At 34.0% G+C, this 15,080-nt stretch overlaps 2 protein-coding genes across 2 annotated transcripts in view; one reads left to right on the forward strand and one right to left on the reverse strand.

Moving 5' to 3' along the window:
- Window positions 1-145: 145 nt before the first annotated feature.
- On the forward strand, window positions 146-1,708 carry LOC142341256 (uncharacterized). Its single transcript, XM_075392176.1, has one exon. The coding sequence runs from the start codon at window positions 146-148 to the stop codon at window positions 1,706-1,708; it is 1,563 nt and encodes a 520-aa protein (XP_075248291.1).
- Window positions 1,709-15,070: 13,362 nt separating this feature from the next.
- Window positions 15,071-15,080, reverse strand: part of LOC142340842 (uncharacterized) — a 6,828-nt gene continuing 6,818 nt past the window's right edge. The window contains exon 2 of the mRNA XM_075391584.1: window positions 15,071-15,080. This exon is cut by the window's right edge and continues 379 nt beyond it. The gene's annotated coding sequence lies outside the window, so the exon portion shown is untranslated.

Here is a 15,080-nt window from a genome sequence, read left to right on the forward strand (position 1 = left end):
AAGAAACTTGTTGCCAAAAGTCAAAGGAAGGGAGTATCGTGATAGGAGCGAGCTGTGTCGCAATTGTTTTCATGTATGTTCATCAGTAGGGCTACTCACTTCCCATCAAAAAGTATGTCTGGAAAACGAGTCAGTACAAATCACAATGCCCACACTCGACAAAAACAACGTAAAGTTTGAGAACTATGCGGCAAGGTGGTTTTCACCTTTTGTTGTGTACCTGGATCTGGAATCTCTGATTGTGCCCGTTGCAACGGCAAAAAACAACCCAACTATGTCAAGCACTTCTACATTAGAACAACATCTTCCTTGCAGCTATTGCATGATTGTTGTTGAACGTGATAACTCTGAGCCCCTGCATTTTGATATATACACTGGACCTGATTGTATGGAACGCTTTGTTACAAAAATAGAGAAACTTGCAAAATATTTCTATCAGCAAAAACGGAAGTTCCCATGTTTTCTGGGCACAGCACTTCCAAGAGACACCTGGTCAAAGTGTTGGATTTGTAATGTTGATTTCAACAATGATAGCGAAAAGGTATTAGACCACTGTCACTACAACGGACAATTCATTGGGTATGCGCACAGTGCATGTAAACTAAACCGAAGAACGCTAAACTACACTCCAGTGATTGCCCACAATATGATGAATTATGATTTACATCATATTGTGAAGTCCTTACACTCGGCTTCACAGTCGACAAAAATTGAAGTCATACCAACCAATGATGAGAAGTTTATTGCACTCAATTTCGGCGTTTTTATCGAAACGCGAAAACGCAAGCGTGATGAACTTGCAGTGTACGAGTACCTTCGTTTTAACGATAGCTTCAAGTTCATGCCTTATAGCTTAGACAAATTAGTACAAAGTTTACCCGACAACAAATTTTCTCTCCTAGACCACTTCTATCAGGGCTACACAGACGAGCAGCGAAAGCTGTTGAAGAAGAAAGGAAACTTTCCTTACTCATATTTAGACTCATTCAGTAAGCTAAATGAACTTTCTCTTCCATGCCTAAAGAACTGGAAGAACAGTTTAAAAGACAACCAAATCGACGTCACAAATGAGGAACTCATTCAGTTGAATAATGTGTTCAAGGTGTTTAACTGTGAAAACCTTAAACAGTTCCTCCAACTTTACCTTACAGGAGATGTTCTCCAGTTAGCATGCTGGTTTGAGGAGCTACGGTCCGTGTGTTATAACACATACGGATTGGACTGTTCGCAATTCTATACGGCCTCAAACCTTTCAGGAGGTGCCTGCTTAAAAGTTTGCGAACCAGAGCTTGAGTTACTGACTGATCAACAAATACTTGACTTGACGGAAAGGATGATGCGTGGAGGGTTGTCCTCCGTCTTTAGCTCAAGACATGAGGTTGCCAACAACAACATGTTACCGGAATTTGATGAGTCAAAAGATGTTTCATCAATAATCTACATTGATGCGAATAATCTTTACGGTGGCTTCATGCTCCAATACCCATTGCCACTCAAGGATTTTGAGCTCGTTGAAAACATTTCATTAGACTCAATATTACAAACCGAAGATGAGGGGGATATTGGTTTCCTGGTTGAAGTCGATTTGGAGTACCCTGACGAACTACATGATAAACACGCAGACTATCCGCTCGTACCAGACAAGGAATCAATTGATCCCCTAGAATTGAGTGACTTTCAAACTTCTCTAAAAACACCCTTAAATTGACTGTGTCAAAAACCAAAAAACTGAGACAGACCTTCCATCCCAAGAAGAACTATGTGGTTCACTATCGTAACCTGAAATTCTACGTTAACAACGGCATCAAAATTACAAAGTTTCATCAAGCTGTAAAGTTCCGACAATCGAAATTGCTCTCAAGCTACATAGCACTCAACACGCAAAAGCGACAAGAAGCGTCCACGAAATTTGATCAAGATTTCTATAAACTAATGTCAAACTCGACCTTTGGAAAATTTTGTGAAAGTCTGCGAAACCGTGTGACAGTTTCATTTGCCAGAACAAAAGAGGAACTTCTGAAAGCAACATCTGAAGGCAAAGTTTCATTAATCAAAATTATAGACGAAAACTTGACTCTGATTACTAAGAAAAAGCAGTCTATCCTGTGGAACAAACCAACAATTGTTGGTGCTAGCATTTTAGAGCTTTCAAAGCTCTTCATGCTAGAGTTCCATTACAATGTAATGAAAAAACAAACCGATTGTGTGCTGTTGTATTCAGATACAGACTCTTTCATTTACAAGCTTAAAAGCAAAAATTTTTATGACGACTTGGAAAAAAACTTGGATCTGAAAAATCATTTCGACCTCTCAAATTTTCTAACAGATCACAAACTCTACGATAGATCAAACGAAAGAGTTGTCTTAAAGTTCAAAGATGAACTTGCGGGAACACCAATACAGGAGTTTTGTGCCCTTAAACCAAAATTGTACTCTATTCTCGTTGCTAACGGGCAAACAAAAATGACTGCAAAAGGAATAAAAAAATTCGCTCAAGCCAAATTGAACCATGAGATGTTTAAAAAGACATTAGAAACCAGTGATCTAATGAGAGTAGAAAATATCAAGTTCAACACCGACAAACACCAATTACAAACTGTTTGTGTCAACAAAATTGCACTAAGCGCATATGATGACAAGAGATTTATCAGCTCGGATCGAAAAACTACGCTACCATTTGGACACTATTCGTTGAGGGATGAGTACATTAAGAAGAAAATGTGCATTGAAACCGATTGGGATACAGAATTGCACAAACCGTATAATGTGTTCGAACTTCCCGAAGTTGGGGAGGCATTGGGCTGGGAAACACCTGATCCCGGCTTTTATCAGCCATCATATTCGAATGAGGAGTTAAATGGTGTTGTCGACCTTTCAAACCTGTCTGATCAGTCTGACTACTCTAATCATGAAATCAGTAACCCCTTCATTCTCAACGAAGCCGAGGGAAGCCTGGATAACTCTACCAGCAGCAGTGACAGTGATACTACTTTAGCACACATTAGCAAACAAAGAAAGAAAACTGCTAATGTGAACAGAAACCTATTCAATGAAAGCAAAAGTCTTGATTCTAGAAACTCTGACACTGATTGAATTGGTATTTTGTTTTGTATTTTGAATTATGACATCTCAGATGGAAAGTTTCAGAGTTACAAAGAATAAAATATTGCTAATCAAATAGTTTTTTCGAGGAAATTGTTATAGTAGGCCTTATCTGAGAACATTTTCAAGTCAACAAAAAATGAGTTTTGAGTGCTCTTTCATAGCGCAAAATCCATTTCAGACCATTTTAGGACTTTGAAGAATTTAGAAATTTTTTTTCAAAAAATTCGAAATTTTTATATTTTTCGACCCCTATACTACTTAGGTGAAAAAAGTGAAGTCAACAAAAAATCACTTCTGAGTGCTCTTTCCTAGCGCAAAATCCATTTCAGACCATTTTAGGATCCTGAAAAATTTTGAAAATTTTTCCTCAAAAATTTGAAATTTTTGGGTGTTTCGACCCCCATACTGCATAAGTGAAAAAAGTGAAGTCAACAAAAAATCACTTCTGAGTGCTCTTTCATAGCGCAAAATCCATTTCAGACCATTTTAAGACTTTGAAAAACTTTGAAAAATTTTCGAAAAAATTTTTCAAATTTTTCAAATTTTTTCAAGTATGCCTCTCATGGTCTCAAAGATAAAAAAAATTAAAGTTACTACAATAGGCTATAACCATAGTCTAAGCACTCAGTACTACGCATTCTTTCTTCTGAAATACACATTGGAGCAGCCGGTATCTGCCATGTTACTGGAGGGCGGGGGGCCGGACACCCCCCCTACAAGAACTCTCACCACCGAAAAACTGATTTTCTCTTAGTGAAAGCAAGTTTTTTGGTTAAGTTTCGCCAGTCAACTTAACCCAAGAACTTCTCTCAGGCTGGCGAAACTTAACCAAAAAACTTGCTTTCACTAAGAGAAAATCAGTTTTTCGGTGGTGAGAGTTCTTGTAGGGGGGGGGGGGGGTCCGGACCCCCCCTCCAGTAACATGGCAGATAGTATTACTACTGACGATACTGTTCCAAACAGCACTTGAGCGGCTCTCGATTTCATCAACTGACGTTCCAAATTACTGGACAAACCTACAAATCTTTACAAATTCAATTCAGCTTTTTCTTTATAACTTTCATGACAATCTTCTCATTTGGTGGCCTTAGATGACAAAGCAATGCAAAGACAACTCCTTCGACATCTCTTCTCTCTTCCCCAACGAACCTGACGACTAGACGCAAAACCATGTACAGACCAAACATTGACTAAAACTGCAAAGCAAGACGCGAGTTTACACGGCTTCTTGAAAAGAAGCCAAAGAAGCTCAAGACAACCCCCCTTCACTCTCATTTAAAGTGTTTTAGGAATTGTTCTGTCGATCTATTCTTTGATAGTTTTGTTTTATGATACATTGGAATACATCAAGTGGGGATAATCACAGCAACCTTATTGCCTTAAGTAATGACAGGTTTCATATATTGAAGAATTAGGACGAGTTTTAGATCCTTTGAGATAATGTGCTTAGTTTTAGTTACCCCTGGGATGTGTTAATTTGGCATATATCATTTTTCTGAATCTGTCCTCAATAGGTATTGATTGGTCTTTTCCTGGTTTGACACTGATATCTTTTCGTGTTAGCGTTGAATGTCATCACAGCAGGTTAAAGGTAGGATATAATGTCCCTAGAGGATACAGGGTCACTGTAGGATATAGGGTCCCTGTATAATATAATGTCCCTGTAGGATATAAGATTAATAAAATTTTGTTGTTTGATGTCTCCCAAAAAGTCATAACTTTGTCTCATAATGCAGAACTGCTTCTTGTTGTCCCTTGGGCGTTCATCAGTTCCTAACAAGGTCACCGGATATTGATCACAAAAGGGTCCAACTTGCAATCTTCCTTAGTTTCATTGTTTTATCCATTTTTTTTCGGGATATGTATTGTAATATCAACACCCATTTACTTTAATCTATTTTTTTCTACAGTCTTAATTGTAACATACTCTAATATTGTTTAATTTTGGTTCGTCGTTTTTAAGCCTTCATTGTCACTCAATTGATCTATGATGTGATTTGAATATAAATTTTGTCAGCAATTGCAATCCTATTGTTCGGGGAGACGTTTCGATTTTCGATTTTGAATGTTTTAAAAGCTCGCAGTTGCAATCTATTACGGCTGAAAACTACGAAAAAATTGAAAAAAACATCAAATAAATTGGTGCGGCTATTGTCTTCGGGCTGACTGCTCCTCTTCATAGCACGGTACTTGAGCACAAAAACATCATCCAAGCGGTCAGAATGCGTAGTTGTGGATGCTCTGTGGATGGTCTGGACAAAACTGCCGTGGTCATTGAATGAATCAAAGAAACATTCCTTGGTGGGTGAAGGACTTTGTGAAGCTTTCTGCCATCTGGTTTTTAATAATTTTTTTTGCCAGTCTTACAATAGTTGCGCTGGAATAGAAAAAAGAAATAGCGTTAATTTCGCTTTTTAGCCGTTCCTTACTGACACAATCATAATTCTTCAGGCATTTTCATCTTTTTGTTTTATGATATTCTAATAACCAAATCCTTAAAGTTCTTAGTACTTCTCGATAACCATAACATAAGATCAAAAAATGAGTTTAACTATTATAATAACGCTCAGACTTGTAACGCTTTTTCCCTCAAATTTTGCTGCTACGGATTTTCAATTGATATCTAATTGCCTACTCTATGGTAGTAACGCTCATTTTTGTAATTTTGCTAAAAATTATGACCAATATATTACAACAATGAGTTGTAAGGGCAAATAACATATAGCGAGAACAACGGTTGCGTATACCAGAAAAAAAGGGTTTTGATGTCTTGCCTTAATTCAAACTCTCAGACAGTTTCTACCTGGGTATCAAGTTTTTTTGATTTTTTTACCAGTTTTCTAAATTTTACCATTTTTAATTAAAAGTCTCTACAGAACCAGTTCTTGATACAGAACAAACAAAACGTCTTCTGGGTTGTGAACTTTATATTTTCTATCAAATGAATAAATAAAGAAAAAATGGCGAAGTCTTCGTCCCTTATTTAATACGCTTAATTTGCCTCCTAAATCATGCAATGGTTGTTCTGAGATTTTCAAAATTACAATATCTTGCTTCGAATCTCATTAATGCTAGACAATTGTCGTTTGACTTCATTACGATTTAACTTACAGAAAAATGTATAATTCCTCAGGGAATGGAACTTTTTCTTTAGTAGAGAAGGCATAAGCATTGCTGGTTTCAATGTCATTAAAATGGATGCAGCAATTTATGAGGGCTAAGAGAACAGTTGATTTTTTTCTGTTTGCTAAGTTAAAACAATTTTTGTTAGGCTTTTGACACGACTTTTTTCAGGTGCTTTTATGTTTCATTCAACAAACTATTCAATTTCCATTTTTTCATCAAGTTTTGAAGTTACATTTGAAGTTATCTTGGAAGAGTTTAGCTGGAATCAAGAGGAATTTTCATTTGAATCGTATATTCAATCTTTAACCATTCGTGAATGTTTTTTAATACGGTTTCCATTAATTCAGTTTCAGAATTTTGTTGTAGTAGATGACTAAACCTTTTTTCTGTTTTTTCTTCACAGTGCTGGCATACAAACACCAACAATAAGGAAATGAGTTTGACATTTGGCATCGCAAAACATATGGTATCAACAACTTATTCTTTCCTACCATTGTTGGCAACGGAGAAAACAATTATTTTAGCAATTTTTATGTCAAACAGATTTTTTTTGTAGAATGAAAAAACAAAAAAAAATACGTTTGTATATATATTTTTTCTAAATCACATTTGTTAAAATCATTAGAGTTTGATAGAAATAACTGATTGAAAACTGAATTTTGAAGTTTGCTGCACGAAAAAGCGCTCAAATGAATAAAAAACAAAAAACTTTAAAATCTTTAAACTTTAAAAAACTTTAAAATCCGAAATTCATCTTCTAAAGTTTCAAAGAATAAAAACCAGGAAAGTAATCGCTGATCAGCAAAAATTTGAGTCAAAAATTAGATAAGCAGTCTTTCACGAAACTCTCGGAATGCAGCTAAAGAAAAATTTCAAAGTAGCCTTTCTTGATTAGTTCGTGAGCTGCTCAAAGGAGGGTTAAATAGTTATATACATCGTCAAATTATTACATAAATATTCTTCAAGAGCTTAAATTAACATGAAATAAAAATTCCTTACTTTAAAAACAATTTTTTACCTTTTTTGGCTGAAAGTTTATGCACATGTTTGTTTTTCTCAATTTCTTCAATAAAAAGTGCTCTAACTTGAATCATAACTTATCACATCAACTTCAAAAAATATTTTAAATATTACGTTTGGTTTCTTTATAGGTATCAAATTAAAAAATTACTCTGTTTTCAATAAAATTTACCCTTCAAGTGATTTTCCAGACAAACCAATACAATATGAGCAAACATTGTCTTTTTTTTTGTTTTTTTTTTACTATTTTTCTAAAAATAAATCTTAGACTCTCCCCGTTCATTATGCCAAAAGCAATGAGACCAGACACGTTATTTGCTACAATCGAAAAAATTTTACGTCATTTTCAAAAAACCCCTTCTATTGCCTTAAACTTTTTGAATTCATTTTTTGTATCAGTTGTGATGATTTTGAACTTTCTATTTTACCGATTTACCTTTGCTTTTCATTGAAACAGTTAAATAATAGATAAATTTTTTCATTGTCCAAATGAAAGGTCTAAGTTATGACTGGGTGACTAGGTGTCAAACTTAACTTTTTGTTTTCGATTTTAGTGTGATTTGCTGATTTTCATAAAAGAAGTGAAAAATTACAATTTGACAATCAAAAGCACATCCTATGGTTCATTGTTGAAAACTCTCGCAGTGTGGAATTAAAAAATTTTTGCAAAAATGACTTTTCTACATCACGTAGCAGAAAAAAACTTGGAAAATTTTCTATTTATTAGATTTGTTTTTTTTCCAAAACTTCAGGCTGTGAGCACTAAATTTTCTACTATTTGCCACTTTTGTCTTTATCAACTCTTTTTTGTTTCAAACAAAACATAAAGACTACTACAATTTCTTGAGGCCGCAGTGTCTCCTTAAGGGCGTGTCCGTTTAGAACACGCCATCGTTTTTTGCAATAACAAGGTTCTGGTAATATTTTGTTCGATTTTATTTCAATCTACTACAATTGCACATCTTTCGCTAAAGTACAAAATCACGCTTCATTAATATCAAAAATGGCAAGACAAAATGTGTGGCTGAGCCTTGCTGAATAATCTCTGTTCAGAGTAATCAATGGGGACACGTTTCTCCATGGATAAGCTATGCAATTGATGTTATCACAACGAAAGATTGTAGTTCTTATGAATAGAAAAATAAACAAAAGGTTAGGTTCTCATGAATCCTGTTTGAGTTATACGTTTGAATTTTTTTTGTTTACATTTAACATCAACATTTTTCGAATCTATCTTCAATATCTCAACAAAACTGAATCACAAAAATGGAGTTTTTTTTGGCTTACTCCATATATGATCGAGCTATAAGAAAAATGCTATTTTTTCATGGCTTTTTAGCTTTCTGATATCTAAAATCAGCTAATACAAAATTGGATTCTGACAAAATTTGAGCTCATAGCACAGATTTTGTGAAGGAGAGGTCAAAAGAAACTGTTTGTTTTTGTTTTGTTTTCAAAAGTTTTTATTGCTTTAATGATGGTATGAGTACTGATTATCCCTCTGAGCGTAATGGAACAAATTCAAATCGCTTTTAGTGTAGACTATTGTTCTTTCACAGTCAGTAACCACTAGATAAGGTGGTAAATAAGGTGGTAAAAATAATTAAATGAGTGTTTTTCAACATCTCTGAGGCTATCGACCATCCAGAGTCTTATACAAAAGGGTCTTTTTGGCTAAATATTCTAACAAAAATGCTGATCAAATCAATGAAATCATATTACAAATTTTCCATGAGGGCCTTGCTTTAACTTAAGGTTGCGATAAAAAAATCGTCACATTCCGAAATTATCAGAAACTTTCCTCTTTTTTGAGCTTACAATAAACAACGACGCTAGTTAATGTGCGTTCGCACATGATGTTCCGACCCGAGATCATCTACATTTTTGACTTAATTGTCAACCTAATGATGAGATAAATAAAAATAGATGTTTGATTTTCAAAAAATTGTTACAAAACCAAACTACTAATTGAATTGCATAATACGATGCCTCATTAAAGCGCTCCCAAGATCTGCCAATAAAAAGACTACGAGAAAAAAAAACAAACACCAAAGTAAGCAAAAACAAAACATTTTGAGTGAATGTGCTAAAAGAAGAGAAAAAAAACACAAATATTGACCACTCACAAAAAATGAGTTACGACATGAAATCAATGAAAAAATACTTTTTGAATTGCAAGAAATTGGAAGGAAGCTCTCAATGATGAAAATAAATTACAAGCTGACGAAAAGAACAAAAACTGAAAAATAAAAAAATGTTTGAGAACGATCAATACCGTAAACTTTAATCCTATTGGCTAAAAAATGAGTACATTGAGAAACATCATTCATTCAATCCTCAATTAGAAGCCTATGAGACCAGTCAGAATTTTACGACTACATGAAGAATTAAATGTCAAAATTTGCAAATTCAAAAAAAGTTGACCGAGAAAAGTGTCGAAGCCAATGAAAAAGAAATATATGGTTGAAATTTTTTTAACCCAATATTTTATAATCTCATAAACTTTAGCAGCAATGGGGTTCTTTTTTAGCAATAAGACTTCAAAAAATCAACAAGTATGAACAAATATAGAAAAAACTACGAAATTTTTTAGAAAACCCGTTATATCAACGACGCTAAATTAAATAGCTTTCAACGGCAGATAAAAATAATTAATGTTATGCCTCAATGAGAGGGGAAGAGTGTTTGTGAACCATAATTCACCAAAAGAACATCATAATGAGTCTTATGATTATGAAAAAAACAACAAATACAAGCAAAAACAAAAAATTCAGAAGAAATATGCGAGATGAAGGTTTCGAAGCCATATAAACCATAAGAGTTGCTCTGAAAACTTTTTCTATGATCCATTGGACTTCTTATTTAAGCCAATGGCAACAATCAATATTAGGATAACGCAATAATATGTTAAAAAGAAAAAAAATTCCAAAAAAACCCTATTTTTTTTGAAATTATGAAAAATCGAGGCTTCGAAGTCGTAAAACCACTAGTTGGTAGATAAACGACTTGCCGGATTATTTCAAATATTGTTAAAAGGAATGGGGTCTTGTCATTACTGAGACTGACTAACAGTCCATGAAAATAAATTTCATAATGGTTATTGTCCAAAAAATGTTTTTTTAATGTCTTAACAGCCTTTAAATTCAATAGCTCTCAATTGAAGTCTGAATTCAATAGCTCTCAATGAAAACGGAAATTTATGCCTCAAAAAGGATATAATGTTTGTCATTCCTATGTCATCAGTAGGACATCAAAATAGGTTTTATGATTATGAAAACAACAACAAAAGCAGGCAAAAATTCAGCAGAAAAGTGCAAGAAAGTGAAGAAGCTATTTAAACTGTAAATTTATCTCTAAAAACTTTATCTATGACCCATTGAAAGCCTTTTTTGAGCCACTGAGAACCATCAATATTAAGATAATGTGATAAAATTTCAAATGGAATACTTTGAAGATCAAACTACTAGACAGATTGATTTCAGCTGAAGTAGAATATATTGAGGTCCTGTCATTGCTGAGATTAACTTATAATTCACGAAAATTAGTTTAAGGTTGGATTTTGTCCAAAAAAACTTCTACAAAACTATTTTTAAAGTCCTAACAGCCATTAAATTCAAGAACTTTCAACGGAAGCAGAAAATACCTAACTTTATGATTTGCTGGGAAGACATGGCTGTTTTTCATCAGCATTTTATCAATAAGACATCACAAAAAGACCTATGATTATGAAAACAACAGCAAACACAGGCAGAAACCAAAAAAATGCAGCAGAAGTTTGAGAGGAAAGTGTCGATGCCATTTAAAACATAATCAAAACCTTATCTATGATCCTTTGGACGTTTTTAAGCCATTGGGAACTGCCAATACGAAGATAATGAGATAGGATTTCAAAAGGAAACAAAATTACAAAAAAATACAAAAATATATTTTTTTAATTTACAAAAACTCGTGTTATCGAAGCCATAAAAGCAATTATTATCAGAAAAACTGCTAACCAGATTAATTTTGATTGCAGTAAAAATATGGGTCCTCTCGTTACTGAGATTGTGAGGTTGACTTACTATTCAAGGAATATAGTTTAATATCGTTTAGCCGAAAAAAAGTTTTTGAAAAATTAGTTTTTAAAGACTTGACAGCCCTTAGTTGCCCCCTCAAAACGTTATATAGGTTTACCTAAAGCACATAAGAAAACCAATTGAACTGTTAGTTGGAAGTTCTATGCAATAGGACTCCCAAAATCAAGTAAAATCTCATAAAGAAAAATAAAATTTAATTAAAAATTTCGAAAAAACAGAGTCGAAGACAAAAAAAACATGAGCGATTCCTTGAAAACGAGTTTTTTGTTCATTGGGTTCATTTGACTATAAGTGAGGTTTGTCATTAACGGAATCTTGATATGAAAAGTGACTAGACTCTAAGGGATTTAAAAAACAATAATAAATAGGAAAAGTTTTCCAAAAAAACAGCTCTCAATTTGAATTCGAGTTTTTTTATTGATTGTACACTTGTTCATGAGACCAAACATTTTTATCGCCCTATTGGTAACACCAAGATGTTTCCTTTTGTAACGTGAAATGTAGTTTTATAAAATTTTTTTTTATAGAAAAGCCTTATTTTGAACAAAAATTACGCTAAATTGATCAAAATCATTCCAAAAGTGAACAAAATATCGCTTGTTCACACAAAACTTAAAACTGGATAACTCCTCGAAAAAAACGAGATTCAAAAAAATCTTTTCAAGTTTGAGTTCTAAGCTGGAAGAGCTTTTTAATGATACCACTCACTTTTCTCTACGATGAATATATCGATCGGCCGAAATTGTCTGAACAAAAAAAAACACATTCGAGTATATAATCCCCCCCCCACAAATGGAGTCGGAACAAAAATTTATCGAAAATTTTGTTAGGCCGCTGTTGATCTGTGAACATACATTAGTGCTCATAATTGCTCCTGAGCTCCGAGTTAGAAAATTGTTAAAGCGTTGCGAACATGCTTGGATTGAACGAAAGAAAGTTTTATTTCCAAAGCAATCAGAAATTGGCAGTTTTCATAATTAGTTAAATTTGGGCCGTAAGACCTGAAAAAAGGAAATCAAAAATGAAATATAATAGAAATTCAACTCTGAAATACAAAAACTAATGACTGCTTAGAAACTTGAAAGCTAATAAAAGCTTCACGGTCACTTCCCTAAGGTTAACTTCCAGTTTCAATTTTATTTGACAATCGATGAAAGAATTGTCTTGCAGAGTGTTTTTTCTCTTTTGCTTTTCAAAGTCTAACGATTGCCATTTTCCAATTGAAAATAGCAAAAGGTGTTCCCTTAGGGTTATCATCTGATTTTAGAAAAAAAACTTGGGGCTAATTCAAATGTATGAAACACAAATAACTTTTAAGAGACAGGGGAAGATCTGAAAGTACTCTCAACCTAATGTTCATGCTTTAAACCATCTTGTACCGTTTTTCTGTTTTTTTTTCGTTAACAGGAACTTCTGTAGCGAGGTAGAAACCCAGAGTTATTCAATCGCAAAATTCTGGAAAGAAAATTTTTTGCAAGCCACCCCCCTCCCCTCCACGTTGAATGAGGATTAGAGATATTCAAACTACAATAGGGTTTATCTGTATTGGTGTTAGAAAAAAGTATAATGTAGCAGTTGGTCTTGAAAAGTGCATTATGTACCTATAAGTTGTTTGAACATGAACATGCGAACTACCTAAGTGAAGTCAAAGTCAAATTTAAGTAAACGAATCGTGAAAACATAATCTTTATGGACTTTTTTATCAAATTTTTCGAATTTAGATGCAGTTTCAAAAGAAAAGAAAGCTCTACTTATTATTTGCAATCACTCTCAGATATGTCACTTAACTACGATAAATCACGTCATTAATTTATTTCTTCTATCTCCCATTACTGTTTTCAGTTTACTTAAATAGAAAAGAGGGTGTCAGAACAGAATCATCATAGTCGTAATTTAAGGCATCAACATTCAAAAGTAAAATTAAGATGTCAACAAATGGCTTTGAGAAAGTTTTAGTGGCATGAAATTGTTGGGTGAGTCCGTGCAAGTCGACATGAATTTAAACCGACGGAATGTCAAGCCAAGAATTACGTAATGATTACACAACCGCTCATATTTACCGCTGGTAGCCGTTTTAGGTGTTTTTATTTAACTGTCCACAAAAGTGCCTTGCACACCATCATGAGAATTAAATATCAAATTTTTCGCACAGTAAGAGTGTTGATGCAAGTCACTGAGAGTCACTGATGGGCTGTTTGATGTAATTAATACAGATATTGCAGGCTGTTTCACAATGCGGAACCACAACGCGCAGTTGCTGTCACATCACGGGTAGCAATTTCAAAGGCTTTCTGTTAAACTTTTAGATTGCTCAAACGTTTTTTTTTTCAAAAAATTAGCGTGCTTGAATGTTGAGTTCCTTGATCATCACCGAAAATTAAATTGCCACGGATCGTGAAAAAACAGCTAAACAGCTCTTCTTGGTTACCAAGGTTGAGGTCCCAAACCGAAAGCCGACATGTCCAGACCGCTCCAGACGTGTCTAAGTCCAGACTTTCATGCGTTCACCAGAATTTTGTGCCTTCATGTCCAGACTTTCGTGCGTTTTTCCGTGTTTCCAGACTATGTAAACTTGAACGTACGACACCCCCGTGTCGAATTTTGGTCTGGGACCTCAAAATGGGTACGTTCTGACATTGGTTTTTCTTCCTCATCAAGTATTTTCTGAACCTTTTTTTCAATTTGTTGACATGGACACCCATTTTCTTGGATTTGAGATATAAAACAGCGCACACTAAATTAAATGACATTTGTGAAAATTCACCTCCAAAACCAACCACCGGTCATGACGTTCGTTTTCATACAACGGTAAGATATTTTGAATACATTTTATGGGCAACAGCGCAGGGGACACCCAGAGTCTTAACGTATATTAATTTAAAGTAATTTAAGGGTTTAAAAAGCAATGACTAAACTATGATGCCAAACGTTCTGTGCTTAGTCTTTAATAAAATCGGTCAAATTGAAACTGTAAAAGTAGTTCAACCATCACCGAATCTTCGCTATTTGCCGTCAATTTGCTGACATGCCTTGTTTTTGTCTCAAGAAAAAAATTCAAGAACACACAACTAAAAAACAAAATCTTTTAGCGTTTTTATTATAAAAAAGTAGAGTTCTTTCCTGATTGTATAATTGTAACTTCAGCATCTGCGAACATTATTGCCCATTGCTGTCTCCCGGGAAAAAGTTCGAAAACTTTTTGTGAAAAGATCTTATTATCTGTTAATTAATTTTAAAAACGAACTGAGATTTTTTAATGATATTGAAGTATCTATATCAATAATTCAGCATCATAATTACAAAAAAACTTCTCACCGTTTTTCATGGAAAAAATTCAAAAGTGTTAGAAACGTACCGAATAAAACTCTCTTTTTGTTTCTATTATAAAAATTATCGTGAGTATCAGCTGTACAAAACTGCTGATAAATAGTCAATTAACGAATTAAATGGAATTTACTGCTAGCTCAAAAAATTTCAAAACCTATTTTTTGAATAAAAATTCACCTGTTTCTGGAAAAAAGTAACTCCTATTTATTAAGCGAAACAGTCTAAGTGTTGAGAGCTTCCCATTGTTACCACTTTCATCCTATTTCTTGTCTTATCTCTTTCTTAAGATACCAATCGCCGAGACATCGTAAGAACAAATTTGAGTAAAAACTCTATTTTGGAATAGCTAATTGTTTTGTGCACTTTAGCTGTTCCCCTCAGGGTACTTCCAAGCGTCCCTTACATATTCTACAGACTTTTGCTCTA

The sequence above is a fragment of the Convolutriloba macropyga genome, chromosome 6 (genome assembly GCF_964194025.1).
Source record: "Convolutriloba macropyga chromosome 6, txConMacr16.3, whole genome shotgun sequence".
NCBI lineage: Eukaryota > Metazoa > Xenacoelomorpha > Acoela > Convolutidae > Convolutriloba > Convolutriloba macropyga.